At 54.5% G+C, this 19,021-nt stretch overlaps 2 protein-coding genes across 2 annotated transcripts; both read left to right on the forward strand.

Moving 5' to 3' along the window:
- Positions 1-656: 656 nt before the first annotated feature.
- LOC142404680 (endosome-associated-trafficking regulator 1-like) lies at positions 657-1,781 on the forward strand. Its single transcript, XM_075491675.1, has one exon. The coding sequence runs from the start codon at positions 657-659 to the stop codon at positions 1,779-1,781; it is 1,125 nt and encodes a 374-aa protein (XP_075347790.1).
- Positions 1,782-4,428: 2,647 nt separating this feature from the next.
- On the forward strand, positions 4,429-7,047 carry KCNJ4 (potassium inwardly rectifying channel subfamily J member 4). Its single transcript, XM_075491674.1, has 2 exons — positions 4,429-4,466; positions 5,718-7,047. Exons 1-2 carry the CDS (start codon positions 4,429-4,431, stop codon positions 7,045-7,047), a joined length of 1,368 nt encoding a protein of 455 aa, XP_075347789.1.
- The last annotated feature ends 11,974 nt before the right edge of the window (positions 7,048-19,021 follow it).

Raw genomic sequence — 19,021 nt, forward strand, 5'->3', positions numbered from 1 at the left:
TTGGGGCGATGCCTCTGGCCAAAGCGCTGGTGATGTCTCCTGCCTCTGCCCAGGGTGAGCCCTGGGACCAAAATGCCGGCGGCTTGATCTCAGTGCCAGAGATCTCTCGGTCTCATCTCACCCTTCCGCAGCTAACCTGTGGAAGCCTACAGGGCAGGGTTGTCCCCTCTGCCCCATGCTGCCTGCCTGGGGCCGGCCGGTCCCTGTCCCTAATGCAAGCCAGAGGTCTCAGGTGGCTTCATGAGCTCCTCTCTGCCCACTGGCAGCATCCCTGAGCCGGGGTCGACTCTGCGGCCATCGGGACCCAGCTCATCCTCCTGCTGCCAAAAAAGCACTTTTGCAGTTGATCAGTTTTTCTCCCCCCGGCCATGACCTCACAGCAGGCAGTGAAGTCACACAATGACATCACAAACCTTGGTGATTCCTGTTCTCCCCATAGCAAAGACACAGAGATGCCTGGTCCTCCCCTCCTCTCCCTCCTGAACACCCTGGTGATCTAAATGGAGGGATTTTGGTGACTGCCTCTTCCCCTACGAGGGTTGCTGAGGCTGCAGAAGTTGGCACACTGCTTGTCAGTGTCACCTGCCTGCGTGATCCAGGCTCCAGGAGGATAATTTGGATCCTCCTGCTTGCTGCAGCCCAAAGCGTCCTGAAAAATGTCATGGCTGCTTGGCACCTCTGGGACAGTGGAGAGCGTCTGCCCAGAATCTCAAGGCTTGGAAGATGATGAGGAGAATGATGACACCGATGACGAATTCAGCTACCCCTGCCACTCCGCATGTCCTCCACCCCAGTGCAAGAGCCATGACAGCTCGAGTGACAGTCAGGGGGAGGATCTGGGGCGACCCATCCCATTTTCCCTAAATCCCAGGCACTCTCACATGGTGAAAGATGAAGGAGTGAAAAATAGGATATATGCCAAGATGTTGGCCAAGCATGCACTGGAGCTTGAGGAGGAGGCTCCAGAGTTTCAGGAACCATTTTATAAAGACACGGAAATGCCTGGCAGCTTGTCTGAAGATGAGGACCACAGCTGGACCAGGACCTATCACCTTCCTGTGCATCAAAGGTTGCATGTGTCCCGAGCTGCCAGTACAGCACCGTGCAGCCCCTACGACTCTTTCCAGTCTAGCGCGGGCAAGCACTTGGGGATGGATCTGTTTGCCCCGTGGGCCCATGCCAGTGACCCTTATCTGGGGTACCCAGAGTGCACCAGGGGAGCAGAGCCCCACATGCTGCACGAGGAGGCCATCGGGGACAGGGACTCCCCGTCCCTGCAGCTGACCTACAACGTGCTCAGGGAGGAGAACACCATGCTCAGGAGGATGGTCAGGAGCATGCAGAGCTCCTTGGAGAGCCAGGCGTGCACGGTGCGGAGGCTGGAGAGGCAGCTGAAGGCTAGCCTGGCCAAAGAGAAGAGGGAAGCCCAAGAGCTACAGTCCTTTGTCCAGCGGACTGAGTGGAGTCTCCAGCTAATGACCCAGCGGGCTCTGGAGGCAGAAAGCAACGTGGAGAAGCTGAAGCAGGAGATCTTTATTCTCGAGGGAGAGTTGGAGAGCTCCAAGGTGGAGAACGAAAACCTGAGAGCAGACCAAACGACCGACCTGGGGGCAGTGAAGCACAACATAGACTTTGCCCTGCAGAACCTCCACAAGATAATAATGGGCGCAAACTGGTCCATCAGACAGCTTGCTTCTGGAGCGGATTCACTGCATTTTGTTGCTGAGGTCCTTAAATCTACTGGCAAAATTTCTGAAGTTGAAGCAGAAAAAGAGCTATGAACTCAATTCTGTGTGGGTCCTACGAATGAGTGTATGGACCAAGACCATAGGTCTCCCACTACAGCCCGTACTAAAACCATTTGCTCTCACGTGCTTGAATGTGTGTGTTCAGATTTGTAGCCTTTATTCTTCATGGAAATACTTTTCTTGTGATTGAGTACAAATTGCAGGTTGTGATGTAGTTTTAGCTGCTGATGCTCTGTTCTGGCACTGCAGAGCCAGCAGCAAATGCTTCCCAGGCTCTGAGCTGCAAGGTCCAGCCATGGTGGGGCTCTGCGCAAGAGGCTGTGCCACAGCTCTGGCTGACTTGAGCTCCTGCGTGGGAGCCAGGAGGAAGCACAACAGCACGGGATGCAGCGCTCTTAAACAGCGTGCCCATCCCTTCCCCGTAGCTGTACCAGCCAGAACCGGAGATGAGCACAGCCCTTGCAGGACCTGCATTTCATCTGCTTCCTTTGCCCCTTCTCGGTGAGGTAGGGAAGATTAGGAGCAGAGATCCAGGTGCTGCTGCATGTAATTTCAGTGGGCAGAAGCTCCTTAGGTCCTCCTTCCTCTTCTTTTGGAAGTGGCCACCACCTGGGCCAGAAATCCGAAGTCTCTAGAAATTGTGCACCCGTTCCTGAAGCTGGGGAAAGGGGTGGTAGTGGTGGTTAGAAACCTTTAGGAAGTTGTGAAGCATCCATACATGAGCTGTGGCAGTACCTTTCCTCCGGTACCAGCGTCAGTGCTGGCTAAGGACGAGCTTTGCTTATGCAGGCTGGCTACGGAAGGTGCCGGTTGGAGAGGATGCCCTTCCTCTCCTGGCTGGAGCTGGCATAGAGGGGTATACCTAAATTACCTGCCTTTGTCACCTCCTAAAGACCTGTGGGACCTGGCAGTCCAAACTCACCATGTAATCACTGAAGATATGTCTTAGCTTTATCCTAGTGGGACCATCTGTGGGCATGAAGTGACCCTTCTTCATCACCTGGTCATCCCTCAACATTTCTGATGAGTTTAGGTTACCAACCCCAGTTTCTGCTGAAGGTTTACCCAGCTGCACAACAAAATTTCTCGTATCTGGCCAAACTGACCCTCCTAAAAGACTTGGACGCTGTAGGGTGGTGAGGGGGTGGGTGCTGGCAGAGTTCAGTGCCAAAGTGCTTTTTCTGATGGGACTTTTTAGGCAGCTGTTCACTTTTTCCTCTATATGATGAGTTGTGGACTACAAGATTTCTGTCTTCTCTTAGTCCCGTAATATCCCTGGTTTGAACAACCATGTTTGTGTTGCCACAGGGCTTAAACTGCCTCAGTAACCTTGGTCTCTGGAGGAGAGACTGCTGGTTAATCTTCATCCCAGACACGACACGGCAGAGCTTGCACATCAGAGGTGATGTCTGGAGCTCCTTACTTACTGCTTTCTAGCCTGTGCTCCTAACTGGGGAAAGCTGGTGGTCACCCTTAGCCACATGAAGCCCCGTTCTGCAACACTGATGATGAGACAAGGATGGTTCTCACCGGCTTTTCTGTCCCTGACAACATCACTTGCTGTTCCTCTCTCCTGTCCATCCATGAGCACTTGCAAGCAGCTCTAAACCTTGGATTTGACCCAGAAATCCTTGGATTTGTCCCAGATATGGCAACCCATTGGTGAGGCTGGGAGGAAGCAAACTAGCTGTCTGTGTCTGCGTCCTGCGCTCCGCACAGGTTACAGTGCAGGATTAGCATGGGTGTACAAAGCCCTTCCTAATCTGTGAGTCATTACCACCTTACTGCATTTCACTTCCCAGCAGCTCTGGGCAGGCGGGATAGGTCGGCTCTTGAGTCTTCGGTTTCCCCGTTCTTCAGTTTGGGGAGGACCGGGTTGGGATGTAACATCTGCTGGACATCCTCCCCAGGGCTCTGCCACTGAGCCGCTCCTCGGATGCTGTACGCAAGGCATGTCGCAAGGTCTGTTTGCTCTAACTGGCTTCTCCTCGCCTACCCCTGAGCTTTTCCTTTCCATCAGTTTTCCCTTCTGGCTCTACCCATCGCTTTTCTTCTCCTCTTTGAAACAGGGAGGATATTCTGCACCCCCTGGAAATAAATCCCCTCTGGGTCAGGCTGGGCTGACGGGGATCCCTGAGGGCTGCCGTGCATGTCTGTGCTTCGTTAGTCCTTATGCGCGAGGTATTTAGCCTGGCTGAGCTCTTGTCCTAGTGTAAGCTATGATATTAATATAATGGCTCAGGGCAAGGGCCCTGCAAGCTGCTCAGTCGCTGTGCCCTTGATCTGGAGAGTGGCGACCGGCCGGCCCTGCACCTCTCCCGGCGGTAGATGCCGGCGAACGTGGGGGCTGCGGGCCGCGCAACCCAGTCTACATTCAGCAGCTCCTCACCTGCCCGAGCCAGGCTGTGGCACGGTGGCCCGTGGACACCTCCAGACCCCTCCTGAGCAAAAGGCTGGGAGCCCTGCGCCCCCTGCTCTGGGTCCGGGATGGGTGCTGTCAGGAGAGGCTCTGACTGGGTTTTGCTTCATCCTTCTCTGCAAGGCGCGTGCCCAGGAGCAATCGCAATGGCAGCGCGGGCCCCAGCTCGCCGGAGGTGAAACCCGGAGCAGCCCGGTCCCATGTGAGTGCTGCTGTATGAGACCCCGCGCCCTCCCAGCTCCCGCGGCCCCCTGACACCTGATGATACAGCGAGCCATGGGCAGCGTCCGAGTCAACCGGTGAGTAAGCCCCTTCTCAAGGACTGCTGCTGCCCAGGGTGGCCTGGTCCTCCTCATCTGGCCCCTCGGGCCCTACCTTCAGCCTGCCTTTTGGTATATTCTTCTCAAATTATCTGCCAGGGGCTTTCCTGCTCCAAGGTATGGCTCCTCTCTCCTTCTCCAATCCAAGACACACCATACATGGGGGCAGTGCCCAGAGGAGGAGTGCTACAGAGGAGAAGCAAAGCGCTGCATGGTGCTGGACCAGAAATTACAGATTACAGCAGTGCTGCAGGAGCCCCCGTCCCCAGGAGTCACAAGTCCAGCCACGCGTGCTTACCCTGCTCCCTCTTCCCACGAGAGGAGGATGAGGGTCACGGAGCCCATGCTGGAGGGCTCCAGCTGACATGTCAACACTATGGGGTGGGCAGGAGGCACTGCCAGCCCAACGGGTCCTGGGAAGCCAGGGCCTGGCAGTCATGAGGGCGGAGTGGTCTTGGTGGGTCTGTGCACTCCCTTGATTTCCTCAGTGGTCAGAGCATCTTCTGCCATCATGTCTTTAAGGAGTATCTGCAACCGTAGACCCAGCAGCCCTCAAGGGGCAGTGGCGGTGCCGCCTGCGAGGGAGGGGAGCTGGAGGGGCAAGTATCTCCCAGAAAGTGTGTGGGGAGCTTCTCCCAGGGAAATCTGCCAGCACTTTGGCTGTTGATCTCCAAATTACACCTTTGGCTTCAGATGCTGGATGCTGGGAGCCACGCGCGTTGCTGTGGCAACAGAATTGTCCTGAGCGCAGGAAGTGTATAAACATTGTCACCGACGCACCATGAAATCAGTGAGGAGAGCGGAGGAGAAAATAGAAACTCACGGCCTTATATAATGTCAGGGCCAAAATGTGGCCAGACCACGGGCGCTTGCTCCCAGGCTTCCCGGCTGTCCCAGCTGCCGTCAGGTTTCGAAGCCTTGGGTCCCTCCTCACCACAAAGGCTGGAAGGAAGCACAGCACTACAAGCTTCTCCTGCTTTGCTGCCCTGTCAGGATGTGCTAGATACAACCTCCTGGCAGCAAGACTCGGCAAATATTGCAGCCGAGCTCCACCAATTTGGTCAGTGTGGCACCATGGTGCAATAACCAGGGAAACACGCCGTTGTGAACTTCAGCGTCACACTGATGCAGCCCTGTGATCCACCCACGTGTCTCCCACCCGTGCTGTCTCGGTGGTTGTTGTTGTTCTTCACGTATTTTTGCTGGAAAGACCTGTTTTTTCTCTTCCAGGTACAGCATTGTCTCGACTGAAGAGGATGGACACAAGGTCTCCGCGCTGGGCAGTGTGAATGGGCACAGCCGGAACGGGAAGGGCCATGCCCCCCGGCGGAAGCACCGCAACCGCTTTGTGAAGAAGAACGGCCAGTGCAACGTCTACTTTGCCAACCTGAGCAACAAGTCTCAGCGCTACATGGCCGACATCTTCACCACCTGTGTGGACACGCGCTGGCGGTACATGCTTATGATCTTCTCCGCCACCTTCCTGGTCTCCTGGCTCTTCTTTGGCTTCCTCTTCTGGTGCATTGCTTTCTTCCATGGCGACCTCAATGCGCCGGCGGTGGGAGGCGGTCCCTCTCTCCTCAAGCCCTGCATCATGCATGTGAACAGCTTCCTAGGGGCTTTTCTTTTCTCAGTGGAGACACAGACAACGATTGGGTACGGCTTTCGCTGCGTGACTGAGGAGTGCCCGCTGGCCATCATGGCAGTTGTGGTCCAGTCCATCGTGGGCTGCGTCATTGACTCCTTCATGATTGGCACCATCATGGCCAAGATGGCGAGGCCCAAGAAGCGGGCCCAGACTCTCCTCTTCAGTCACCATGCGGTTATCTCTGTGCGGGATGGCAAACTGTGTCTCATGTGGCGGGTGGGCAACCTGAGGAGGAGCCACATTGTAGAGGCCCATGTCCGAGCCCAGCTCATCAAACCCTACATGACAGAGGAAGGGGAATACCTACCCCTGGACCAGCGGGACCTCAATGTGGGCTATGACGTGGGCCTTGACCGTATATTTTTGGTCTCACCCATTATTATCGTTCATGAGATTGACGAGGAGAGCCCACTCTATGGGATTGGCAAGGAGGAGCTGGAGACGGAGAACTTTGAAATTGTTGTTATCCTGGAGGGGATGGTGGAAGCCACAGCCATGACCACACAGGCACGAAGCTCTTACCTCGCTAGTGAAATCCTTTGGGGTCACCGTTTTGAACCAGTTGTGTTTGAGGAGAAGAACCACTACAAAGTGGATTATTCACGCTTTCACAAGACCTACGAGGTAGCCGGCACGCCTTGCTGCTCAGCCCGAGAACTGCAAGAAAGCAAGATGACTATCCTACCTTCTCCCCCACCTCCCAGTGCCTTCTGCTACGAGAATGAGCTGGCTCTTGTCAGTCAAGATGAAGATGAAGATGATGATGAAGTGGGTGTGGTGTTAGGGGGCAGCACTAAAGAAGAGGGAGGCGTCATCCAGATGATGGATTTTGGAAGCCACCTGGACCTGGAGCGGCTCCAGGCAACTCTGCCCCTAGATACAATCTCATACCGCAGGGAGTCAGCCATCTAACTCCTCCAGCCTCCCCGTTCCACACCCGTTGCCCACCGTCTCCTCCTCCATTCTGCACCTGTACGTAGCTGGATAAGTCCCTTGCCCACCAAAAAATGCCTCCTGTGACTGCCTCTCAGTCCCTGAGTACATCAAGGCCTGGAGCTGCTCTGATATACCCCCTTTCCCATGAAGTCATACTGCCTGGAAGAGGAGTGAGGATACGCTACTCTTCCCGTGTGTGCAGCTTGTGCTAGGACCCCTTTGCTGCCCAGAGACAGGAGAGCAGCACGCCTGGTTTCTCATCTCTGGAGAGGCGACAGGAGTCCCTGTGCTCAACGGACAGACCGGGACCCACAGCAAGTGTTTCTGCTGCTGAGGCAACAGCAGACTTTCTGTCCCCTCTCGACGTGGGTAGGCCCCATGGCTGTCAAGAGTCATGACCGTCACTAGGAGAGGAGCCATACCTAAGCACTGACCAGATGAGGATGGACGGGAGAGTTTAGGACTCCTGGAGGGAGTGGGGAAGGATCTCAAGGGAGGGGTTTACTTGCATGTTTATTGCTTGTTGCACATGACTCTTTCTTTGTATATAAAACAGAAAGAGAACTGAAATCCATATTCTTCCACTACAAATGCCAAGCTAGGAGACAAGGACGCTCTACTTGGCTTTTGGCATCTGTCACCTCCAGAAGCAGCTCGGCTCCACAGACTCAGACCCAGTTCTCCCAGTCCTCTTGAAAAACACATCCTGCTCCTCTCCTGAGATGCCTGGCAGAGGAGGCAGGGCCCTGTGCTTGTGCACTCAGACTGCTCCCCGGCACAGCGTGGCCGGGATGACAGACAAGTGACCTGACGGGACAGCAGACCCTCAACTTGCTCCTTTCACCTCCTCCGTTCTTCTCCCTGCTGCCATCAGCTGTAAAACTGAATTTGTAACTATTTATTTTTAATAAAGTCTAATATCCCAGGGGGAGGTTTGGAAGCAAAGGAGAGACCTCAAGGCTGCAGCCTGGTGTAGAGACTGATGAGAGTTATTAGTGCTGGTGTTTGTTGTTTGTGTGGTGGTGGTGCCTGGAAGCTCCACCACGAGGGCTCCCCTGTTCTGGGCCTTCCTGGTAAAGACCTACAATAAGAGGCACAGAGAATTTGCTCGGGGAGAAGATCATACAAAATGTACGGAGGGAGGGAAGCATTTGCATTAAAATTACCAGTAGGATGGGTCAAACGATCCTGCTGGCTTTGGAGATAACGAGAGTTTTGCCCAGGGAAGGGTTATAGATATGCTGGATGAAGAGGCAGAGACGTGCAAGACACTGCTCTAGATGTAAGGCTCAAAAAAATATAAAAACCCCTAAAATCTCTTTTTTTGGTAGAGGCAAGTAAGAACTAGAGGAAATGAGGGAGGGCATCAACCAGAGTTAGACCTGTAACACGACTTTGCTGTCATTTCACAAAAGACGCGGAAACCTAGTGAGCCTTTTCCTTTAGGAGCAGCAGAATCAAAAAACCCCTTCAAAACTGTAGATGATATGAAGACAGAAAGACAAACAGGTAGCTCAGGAAGCTTCTTTTGGGCACCCAACAGTTGTGCTATGGGGGGAATGGCTGAAGAAATGATGTCCCGCCCAACCCCTCATCTACAAAGCAGAAAAACAGCATCTCAGTATCAATTTGGACTTGGTTCAAGAAGCAAGAGGAAGCGGGGAAGAAGCAGAAGGGGAAGGAAGGAAATAGCAGGAGTGAGAGGAAGAAGCAGGCACAGCAGGCAGGCGGAGGAGGAGGAAGGGAAAAAGAAGACGAGAAAGCGAGGTAATAAGGGAGTGCTTTTGAGAAAGAGCGGGGATAGACTAACAAGATGGGTCTAGACCCAGATGTGGCCATTTCTCATCCTGGCGTGCAGGTTCTGCGGGGGGGACAGCTGCCCTGCATGGGTTTGCTCTGCACCCAAGCAGTGATCTGACACCTTTGGGAAACCTTGCCAAGAAGGGAAGAGGAGTTGGCGGGAGGATGAGAGAAGAGCAGACAGGTGACGACCGAAGAGCAGAGCATCAGGAGAAGGGGGGGAAAGGAAAAGGCACCACTCCTGATGCCTCCCTCTCCTCCCATCGGGCACAGAGTGGGACCAGGAGCTTGCGGATCCTGGCTTTTCCCATGTCTGACTTGACATACAGCCTCATTTTTCCACGCGGGCTCCTGTCCCACCTCTCCTCCCCATTGCTAATTAATGAAGTCCCTCCCTCCCTCCTTTTATTATTTATTTCTTTTCCCCAGAGGGAACAAGCAGGGGCTGGTATTGACCTGGCTTTTAATACAGCTTTCAGAGCCGGCTGCCTGCCACTGGCCATGGCAGTGGAAACAACCTAATGGACCGAGAAAGAAGGACTCTGTGTGAGAGGACACGGGCATCCAGGACACAGACTGAGGTGGTGGCCTCTAGGAGAGGGGGAATCCGCACGGCTGGGCACCCCCCAACTGAGGTGCAGCATCCTTTGGAGGCAGATGGCAGCGCTTGGTGGGGATGAAGTGCCCGCAGCCTGTTAGCTCTTGGGAGGCTCATCTCCACGGAGCAAGGGCCCAGGGAGCCTGGGCAAGGATGGGGCAGCTGAGGTGCAGCGGGGCCATGGGCATGCACAGCTGGGGCGGTGGAGGCGGCACACGGGCCAGCACTGCCACCCCTCGCTTCAGACGACGTGACTCTTGGGGGAAAAATTGGAAAACGTTGCAATAATGCTAAGGGAACAAGCATCTGTTCAACAAGCATCCCCAACAGCCATGCTGGGATCCCAGCCCCCTCCGTACGTTTGAACATGCTGGCCCTTTTCATGTCATGTTTGGCATCACGGTGGAGAAGACACCGAGGTGTGGAGGAAAAACCAGCTGTTCACAATAAAATTGGGAGAAAGCTGGCAATGCTGTCACATTGTTAGGGAGGGGAGAGAGCTGAGGAGGACCCAAGGAAGAGAAGGGGGCTGAGAGGAGGGGGCAGAGGGAAGGAGAGGAACAGCCAGAGTGCAGGAGAACAGATGATGGGTAAACCTCTGCCCGTCAGGCGCTCCTCCCGCAGCTGTGCTTATGTTGCCAAAATGGTACGTTCCTTGGGCACACGTAGCCCATCTGACGGCATGGTGAGGTCACTCCTCCCAGTAAAAAGTGCTCTTCTGCCTCTGCAAGCTGCACGCATGCCCACAGGCTTTGCTGACACACAGCGGTACATACATCCTTCTGCACAGGTACTTCTGTACCTGCACGCTCGAATCGCAGAGTGCTTGTGCCCAAGTACACACTGCACGTACCTACATGTGTATGCCACACATGGGGGCATAACCCATCCTATACCACAACTTCATCCCATAAACACCCAAGGCCGTACACAAAAGTGCAATGCGACAGCAGCATCCATCTCCACAAGCACCTCTGGCTGTAGGCTGGGGACTCCTTTATGCAGCCCATGAAAGGCCACCAGGAGACTCCACCTCAGAAGACTGTTTGCTCTACAGAAGACTGGACATTTTTAAGGAGTCTGCAAATCAGCTCTCCAAGCCATTCACAACAGTAAACACACCTGATATTTTGGCTGTTGCGTACAATATGTGGAGCATCACCTTTCAGGTAGGTGACACTTTCTTGTGCTGGTGCTCTCCAGAGAAGACACCTCTATTGCACGCCAGGGCATGATGTCCCTGAGCTCCCTCCCTTGTCCAGGATCTGATGGAGGCACTGCTTGCCCAAGACCTGCCCCTAATCCCAAGGGGCTGGCACCTTGCTTTTCAGGAGGAAGACACTGCTGCTTTGTTTATCTGCCCATAACCTATATTTCTCTCCTGTCTTACTTCTGAACGATTTCCTTGGCTCGTTATTGAAAGCCATTCAAATACCAGAAGGATAATGGGGAGAGGAAGGAATTCTTCCCTATGAATAAGATCCAGGCACTGGTTCAGATCCTCCACCCCATGACAGCTAACTATGCTGCTGTCACTCTTGCCAGCTTTCAGATGAATGTTGTTGTTGTTTTAAATGACACTTGAGAAACTTGTTTCACGTTTTATTTTTGGTGACACTCTTGGACAACCCTTTTGAAAAGAAACTGTCATTGGCACCTTTCAACTCACCCAAAACTTGCTCAGCAAAACATTTTGGTACACACTGCAACTAAAAATATTTTCAAGAAACACCACAATAATCTCAAACGGGGAGAAAATGGGTTTGGATTTCCGTGATTAGGAAATGGCGTTGAAAATGTCTGTGCTGCTGAACAAATGCATTCCTTTTCAACCCAGCTCGGTTTTGTCCAGGTTTTGCCCAGGAACGGAGCAGGGCATGCCGCTGACCTGGTGGCTGGATGCAGGCTCATGACTTCTGCACGGCAAAATGCCTCTTCTGCTCACTTTGAGCTTTAGCAGCCCTTCTTTGCCTTTGCAGGAGGGCCTGAGGTCTCTCCAGCTTTTGGACAGGCAATATGAAGTGGCCATGGTTTTAAATGTCACCAAAAAAAAAAAAAAAAGGCAGAAAAAAGCGCCTTACCTTCCGAGGCCATTAAGGACTTGCTCTTGCCCCACAAAGTCAATGGGACTTTTGCCATTGCCTGTGGTAAAAGCAGAGCTGGGCCCTAATGGAGCAGCACTATTGGAAAACCCCGCAGGCACCGGCCCTGTGCTAAATCCGCAAAGCCGGGACGGCCTACTGCTGGCTGCACAGGAGGGGGAGAGAAGGCAAGGCAGCCTGCTGGGATGCTGAAAGCGTGGGGCAGCGTAGGGCCAGCTGGGGCAGCCCCCCTGGGGCAGGTAAAGGGGGACAGCAGAGGGACGGGGAGGAAGGGGAGGCAGTCTGTCGGTGCAGCCGCCCGTGGCACGGTATCCCACGGCGGGGGGATGCCACAGCAGGAGGAGCTGAGACGGTAGCAGGTTCTTGGAGGGGCTACACAGGCTTCTCCTCCTGCCGTGGTCAGCAGGGTGGGGGTCCTGCCCTCCTCAGCCCCGGGATGTTCCCGCCGGCAGGACGCAGCGCGGGGAGGCTGAGTGGCATGGCACAAACCGGGGAGCCCGGCCGTTGCCCGGCCTCAGAGCACCATCTAGAGATGGAAGCAAGGCTGGCATCCCCGCAGGACCCGGCATCCCCGCAGGACCCGGCGTCCCCGCGGGTCCCGGCTGCCCGGGCTGGTCCAGGGCTGCCGCCGGCCCCGGCGCTGGCGTGGCACCGCGGGGCTGGGGCTGGGTTTGGGCTGCGGCTGGGCTGGGCTGGTGCTGGGCTGGGGCTGGGGCCGGGGCTGGGGCCGGGGCTGGGGCTGGGGCTGGGGCTGGGGCTGGGGCTGGGGCTGGGCTGGGCTGGGCTGGGCTGGGGCTCGGATTGGGACTGGGGCTGGGGCTGGGCTGGGTTGGGCTGGGACTGGGGCTGGCTCTGCGGGCAGTGCCGTGGGCCAGAAGCGGTGGTCGGGGGTGGAAACTTTTGATCCTGAGGGAGGGCAAGCTCTGAGATGACCAGCACGCACCACCAACGCTGCACCCGTAACCTGCAATAAAGGTCAGCCCGCCTGACAGCCAGGCCCATAGCTTTCACAGAATGGCCACTGACTCTGGAAGCAGTTCAGATACCCGCTACCACTTCGATTTCTTCTTGGGGAGAGGTCTGCAAAGCTGCTCCAGCCCTGGGAAGTTAGGCAGAGACAATCTGGGTTCCGAGTCAGGTCCTTCTGGTTGCTGCCTTGCTGCCTGCCTGCCCTTCAGTCATCGCCTCACAGCCCTGCCTGGTTGCACGTGCTCAACGTTATGAGATTTGCTCCCTTTTTTCCTATCATTCAGTCCCTTGGCATGGCACGCACAACTTATGGCTGTAGCAGGGGGCTCCTGCCTTTCCCTTGCCACAGGCGGCTGGCCAGCACGCTCCCCCGGCGGGAGAGGGGCAGTAAAACTGCATGGAAGTGGAGAAATGCCCCATTCAGATGTGTCCTCGCCAGCGTGAGGGCTCTCAGGTAGAGGGTTTGCAATGCTCTGAGAGCTCTTCTGGCAACCAGCCTTTTCATACCCCCTCGGGACATTAGATAATGACAGCCTGGCTTGCAAACTGTGCAGAGTCTCCTGGGCTTCTTCCAGTTCCCGGGGAAAGCAACAGCAGCAGAGCAGTCAGTGGGCCATTAGTGTATTTGCTTACCTTTGAAGACATCCCCTCCAGAAGTAAGCATCTAGTGGGGGCAATCCCTCTGCTCTCTGGGCAGCCTGGGCACACGGACCCCAAGCAACCGGCTATCAAAGTCAGGTCAGCATGGAAAGAGGAAACGCATGTTGCCAAGCAGAGCCATGTGATTTTGCTGCCCTGATGCCTGGGAAGAAATTCAGAATGGATACAAACACCATCCTGAAATAGTCTGTGAGACACTGGATATTTGAGCTTTAAAAGTTTCTTTGGCCTCTGAAATTAGCAGGATTATTTTGGTGCTGGCCCCGGGTTTGAAATAGCACGTCTTGAAACCTGGGACCTGGTAATATTTGGGTCCTGGCTGTAGTGCATTGATAGAGTTGTTTGGATGTCCCAGTGCTACAGTCACTGAAAGAGTCAGCTGAAGGCCTGTACAAAGCCTCATTACAGAAGCCGTGTGACCGAGAAAGTAAGGAGCTTGAAATTGCTCCTGACAGGTGATTAGATGCTCACCCAGCAACAGACTCTCCATGTCTATCAGGAACCCGAGACAGGCCTGGACACCGCTCCTGGGGTATCAGAACAGAGGAGGACGAGCTGACGCAGAAACTCCAGAGAAGACTTTGAAGATATATATAACATGACCTGCAGCCTGCACGTGCTTCTCTCCGGGATAAAATAATGAATCAGCTGGAGAGTGGGTGCGAGCACATGACAGGCGATGCAGACCTATAGCAGAACACTTGGTACGACACAGAAGGAGCTGATTAAATGTAAGCAAAGTGGAGCCATAATTTAGCGCCAGGCTGCTTGATTACACCATGTGCCTTTTGCTTTCCAGGACACAGTGTTGTGCTCACTAGCAACCAGGCTGCCTTGAATAGAGAAACTTATGTGACCCATCCAGCACTGCACAAGGCTGTGGGGGAAGCAGGGAAGAGCTGTGATGAAAAACAGAGCAGAGCAGAGAGCTGCAGATGCGGGCTGACTGGCTGCAGCTGGGGTGCCAGGGTTAAGTAATTGGGAGCCCTGGGGTGCCCAGGGAGCCAGCAGTGCTCAGCGAGCTGGTAGGGGCTGGTGGGACAGAGCGGTCTGAAGTCGGTGGAGGAGGGAAGTCAGGGCGAGAGCAGCCGGCAGCAGTTGCTGCAGAGGAGGTACAAGGTGTATTGATGAAGTTGTCCTGGCTGGATGAAGCTGCATGTTCCCTGCTGCTCTGTTTGAGACACAGCTCTCCTGCAGTGGTCAGATGGTCTCATGAGCTTGAGATGCGTTGTCAGCTGTTAAAATGCAAGAGCAATTTGTGAGAAACACGGGATTTTCTGAGTTGTTGTAATTATTTGATAATTTGTCCCATGGAGAAACATCCAGAGCCCTAGGTCTTTCATCGCCCCGTTGTGCTTGCTGCTGCAGTCGCAAGAGAAGGGGCAGCTCCTGTACTCAGCCAGGAAGAAAGGAAAGGGGGAAGGAAGCGGCTGGCAGCAAGGCAAAGTGACTTGCCCAAGATCACGAAGCAGTCAGTGGCAGAAGGAAGAATTTAACCTGCCACTGTGGACTTAACCTATCACCTCTCTGCACAGCTGGGGACGTTGTGAGTGATAAATGCACCGGGAGCGGTTCCCAGAATAGCTCTTTGCCCATCCTGCATCCACAGCTGCAGTGAAGCTGTGGCCAGGACATTGTACCTCCCTAGGTAGGTACACAACACCCGACACCTTCGTACCACTGCCTACGACTCCAAACGGCAGCTCTGACGGACCAAGTGCAGTGCATATTCCTAACTCGGATACCCTTGGCCTCTAGACATCCAGATGTAGGAAGTGGGAGCCGTCAGGCCACAAACCTCAAAACAGCCCACATGGGGCCTTACAGATACAAATCAGCACTTTCAAATCACACCCAGAAGCGAACAGGAGGCCATGGCAGGCTCAGACGAGCACATCCTGAGGTCCCTGATGAGCAACAGCACAATGCAAAGCAGAAACGAAAATCCACAACCTCAGTCCTTGCAGGGAACGAGTCCCCAGCTGCTTCTCGCCCTTCACTGCGTGGGACGGGCGGTGAGATGGCCTTTTGTTAATCAGTGCCCTGTGCCTGGCGTTCAGCTGGTGGGGACAGGCTGTCCCTTCCAGAGAAACCCCTTGCATAAGAATTAAAGAGGAGCTGGGCTGAGATGCTGAACTAATCCACCAGGGCATGCTGGGAAGCTGCATTTTAAGCCATTCTCCCTGCCCTCCCATCTCCCCGTGCGTTGTTTATCTCTCCTGTCCCTCCCACAGCAGTACGTGAATTATCCTGACTGGGCAAGCTGGTTTCATAACCGCCTGCGCTACGTCGCGTCCCACCACCCTCCGAGTCCGCATGGGAGATGCTCGTACATGGGAGGCTTTCTAGCTACCACCGGTTTGCACCGCTGTGAATAACAAGCCCACACAGACGCCGCTCTCCCCCCGCCCACGCACGCAGTATCTGCACGCTGCACACGCATTTCGCTACTATGGCCACGTGTTCGCTCCCCTGGCACACGCACGCACGCTCCCACCGCACATTTACATCGCAAGCTCCTTGCAAGCGTGATTCACATGCGTGTGACGCTCAGCGAGCTCACCGGTACGCACAAAACCGGCACACTTGTCACACGCGTTCGGAGGACTGCCCCAGCAGCTCCCCCTGCCACGATGTGCTCCTCACCCATCGCCCATCGTGCGTGTGTGATACCTCGTCCTCCTTCAGCTGCAGCCTTCACACGGGACTCGTGCCACGGGCTTGCAGCTCAGCCTTGCCACGGACACATATGTGTGGCACATACGTACCTGGCACGTGCCAAACATGCCATACACAAATGGGGCACTGCGCATCGTAGGATCGTAGGATAATTCAGGTTGAAAGAGACCTCAGGACAGCTCTAGTCCAGCCTCCTGCTCAAAGCAGGGCCAGCAAAGAGGTTAAACGAGGTCACTCAGAGCTTTATCTGGTCTTGTAAACCTCTCAGGATGGAGACTGCACACACAGCCTCTCTGGGCAACTTTTCCCCATGCTTGACTGTCTTTGGAGACAGAAAGATTTTCCTTGTATGCAAGCTGGACCTCTCTTGTTTCAACTTACGCTCATTGTCTCTCATCATCCCAGCACACACCGCTGTGAAGAGCTTGGCTCTGTCTTTTACCAAGACTCCCAGGTCCTTTGCCACAGAGCTATTCTCCATCTGGCAGGTCCCCAGCCTGTATCGTGGCTGGGGCCTCTTCCTTCCCAGGTGCAGGGCTTTGCATTTGCCCTTGCTGAACTCACAATGTTCCTGCAGGTCCCACCCTCCAGCCTGCTTATGTCCCTCTGATGGCAGCCCTGCCCTTGGGAACGTTGGCTGCGTCCCCCTCCAACCGGATGCCATCTGCAAGCCTGGCAGGAGTGCACTCCATCACCTCCTCCAGGTCATCGATAACCATGTTAAACAGGACAGGTCCCAGGACAGGCACCCCACTTGGTACCAGCCCCTGGGCACTGTACAACCCATTAATCACTATGCCCTGAGCCTGACCAGCCAACCAGTTTTTTTTACCCATCTGCTTGTCCACCTATTGAGACCACTACACCTTTACTTGGATAGCAGAACATTGTGGTGTTGGAAGGTGGTGTTGAAAGCCTGGCTGAATTTGAGACAAACAACTTCCACTACTCTCCCCTCACCCACAAATCCAGTCATGTTATTGTAGAAGGCGGTCAGGTTGTTCAGGCATGATTTACCCTTGGTAAAGCCACGCTGACAGTCGCCAGTCACCTTCTACTCCTTCACGTGCCCAGAAATGTGTTCCAAGAGGACCCGGTCCAGGGACCAAACAAGTCTGACCAGCCTGTACTTCCCAGGATCAACCTTTTGGCCTTTTTCGAAGAAGAATGCAGTATTTGCCTTTTTCCAGCCATGGGGGACCTCCTCTGATCTGTACTTCTGTGTCCAGCCTCTCCTCCAACCAGCCTCCCAAACCCAAGTCGTTTCACAGCTGAATTGCCTCCCGCCTGACCAGTCCTATACTTAATTTGGTCTGACCTGCAAGGCTTCCTACAGGGGTGAATGTGGCTTCTCAGTTCTCCATTGCTTTGCTCCCGCTGTTCCTAAGACAGAGAGAGGGCTGTGTCTCTGAGCCCCAGGGTTGTTTCTCTTCTCCTCAGGCTGCACATCCTCTCATTAGAGTCTTTGAGAAGTTCACACTGCTGCCAAAAGCCATCCTCAGTGCCACGCAGAAAGAGGGGAGCAGAGCAGCCTTATCCCACCCCTCCAGGAAGATGGGATGGGGCTGCCCCAGCTGATGGCTCTGCCACAGGACGTGGCCATGGGGCAAAAGTCCAAACAGAGAGAGGGACCGGTTTAGCTCCTTTTCTCCAAAAAATACGAGGGTTGGAGTTTCTCAGAGGGAGATGTGCTGCTTTCAAGGTGAGGAGGTATCCACGAGACTTGGCAAGGCAGAGGTGGTGCCTGCCCTGCATCCCTGCATCTTGCCCAGGATGTTGGGCCAGGTTCTTCCACCACCCCCAGGCGCTCAGATGCCTTGGTGCCCAGGGAGCACTCAGCGTGCAGGCAAGGAGGACGAGGTTGCATGTCTTCAAGCAAGATCCTGCTGATTCAGCCCTGAGTCCATCTCCTGCCAAGGAACCTTGGCCCTGTCCTGTATTCCTCTGCTACGTCCGCCCTGTCCTGACACAGCTCTGAGGGTGCACCTGAATATTCCTGTTTGTTTGTTTTTTTTCCATTAGGTCTTCTTTTTTTTTTTTCTGCCAAAGCAAGCCAGCGTGGGTGTAATAAAGAGAGTCAGTTGCAAACTGACAGAAGCTGGGAATACCACAAGGATAAAAAAGGCGAGGTATATGGCAAAAAGCAATAAAGGCCCTTAATTACAGGTGTGGCCAGGAGCAGCTCCTATTATTAAGGTTGCCGACACTTCCCCTTTTAAGACCCTGTTTTCACTTGCTTATAACTTTGTCAAAGTTTCACCACTGGAGCAGAAATTTTCCATAGAAAGTGTTTGCCTCAGCTTGAATTGGGTGCATTTATTCAGTTCTTTTTGAAAATGTTGGCCCACCACTAGGTTTCCTGGGTTGGAGGAAGTATATATATATGGCCCAGGGGATGAAAGCTCCGGATCTTCTGGGCTTTCAAGCAAGGGCTTTGCCTTGGGCAGGACATCAGTTTTTGTGTCATGGAGGCTGTGTTTTGCCAGCTCCATGAAACAGCACTGCTCTCCCCCACCGGCGTGGACAAATTACATGGCTTTGCTAAACACAGAAGGAAAACTTGTCACAGCTTCACAGCTACAAAGATTTCAGCCTCTGCTAACCTGCCCAACCCTCCCTTGGCTTCTGAGGCTGGCGTGACGGTGTATGGGCTTTCCCACAGAAGAGCAGGGCTGAAGGAAACCGGGAAGGCTTTCCCTTCTAGGGCCGCATCCTGCTGCTCTGCGTCAGGCACCAGGCTGAATCCCTCGATGCCTCCCTCTGCCCTACACTCCTGGCCACCGCTCTTCTGGCTCCTGGGAAGCCCAGTGGAGGAAAGCCCCTGATTTGAATAGGGAAGGGATGAAACTCAAAGGGAAAGGACCAAAAATCTGGGGAAAAGCATATGAGACTGGGAGATGGATGAGACCGGGAGCTGAAGGGAGGTGCTGGGGCTGGTTGGGCAAGGGGTAATTGCTTGGGAGCTGCTGGAGTGATTTGGGCTGGTTGAGCAGGGGAATTGGGAGCAGAAAGCAGGGCTGGCCAGGGCGGTGAGATGCGGAATGGGAAGAGCAGAAGAGGGGTGATCGGCAGCCGGGTGGGCAGGGGGGACAGGAGGGAGGCAGGCAGCACTCAAACCATTTGCCTGGGGAGTGGGGGATTC

Source organism: Mycteria americana, chromosome 1 (assembly GCF_035582795.1).
Source record: "Mycteria americana isolate JAX WOST 10 ecotype Jacksonville Zoo and Gardens chromosome 1, USCA_MyAme_1.0, whole genome shotgun sequence".
NCBI lineage: Eukaryota > Metazoa > Chordata > Aves > Ciconiiformes > Ciconiidae > Mycteria > Mycteria americana.

Bases quoted from the DNA above. Each gene is read 5' to 3' on its own strand.
- KCNJ4 (XM_075491674.1), top strand. From the start codon at position 4,429: ATGATACAGCGAGCCATGGGCAGCGTCCGAGTCAACCG. The intron at 4,467-5,717 runs GTGAGTAAGCCC...TTTCTCTTCCAG, and splicing joins GGCAGCGTCCGAGTCAACCG to GTACAGCATTGTCTCGACTG.
- LOC142404680 (XM_075491675.1), top strand. From the start codon at position 657: ATGTCATGGCTGCTTGGCACCTCTGGGACAGTGGAGAGCGTCTGCCCA.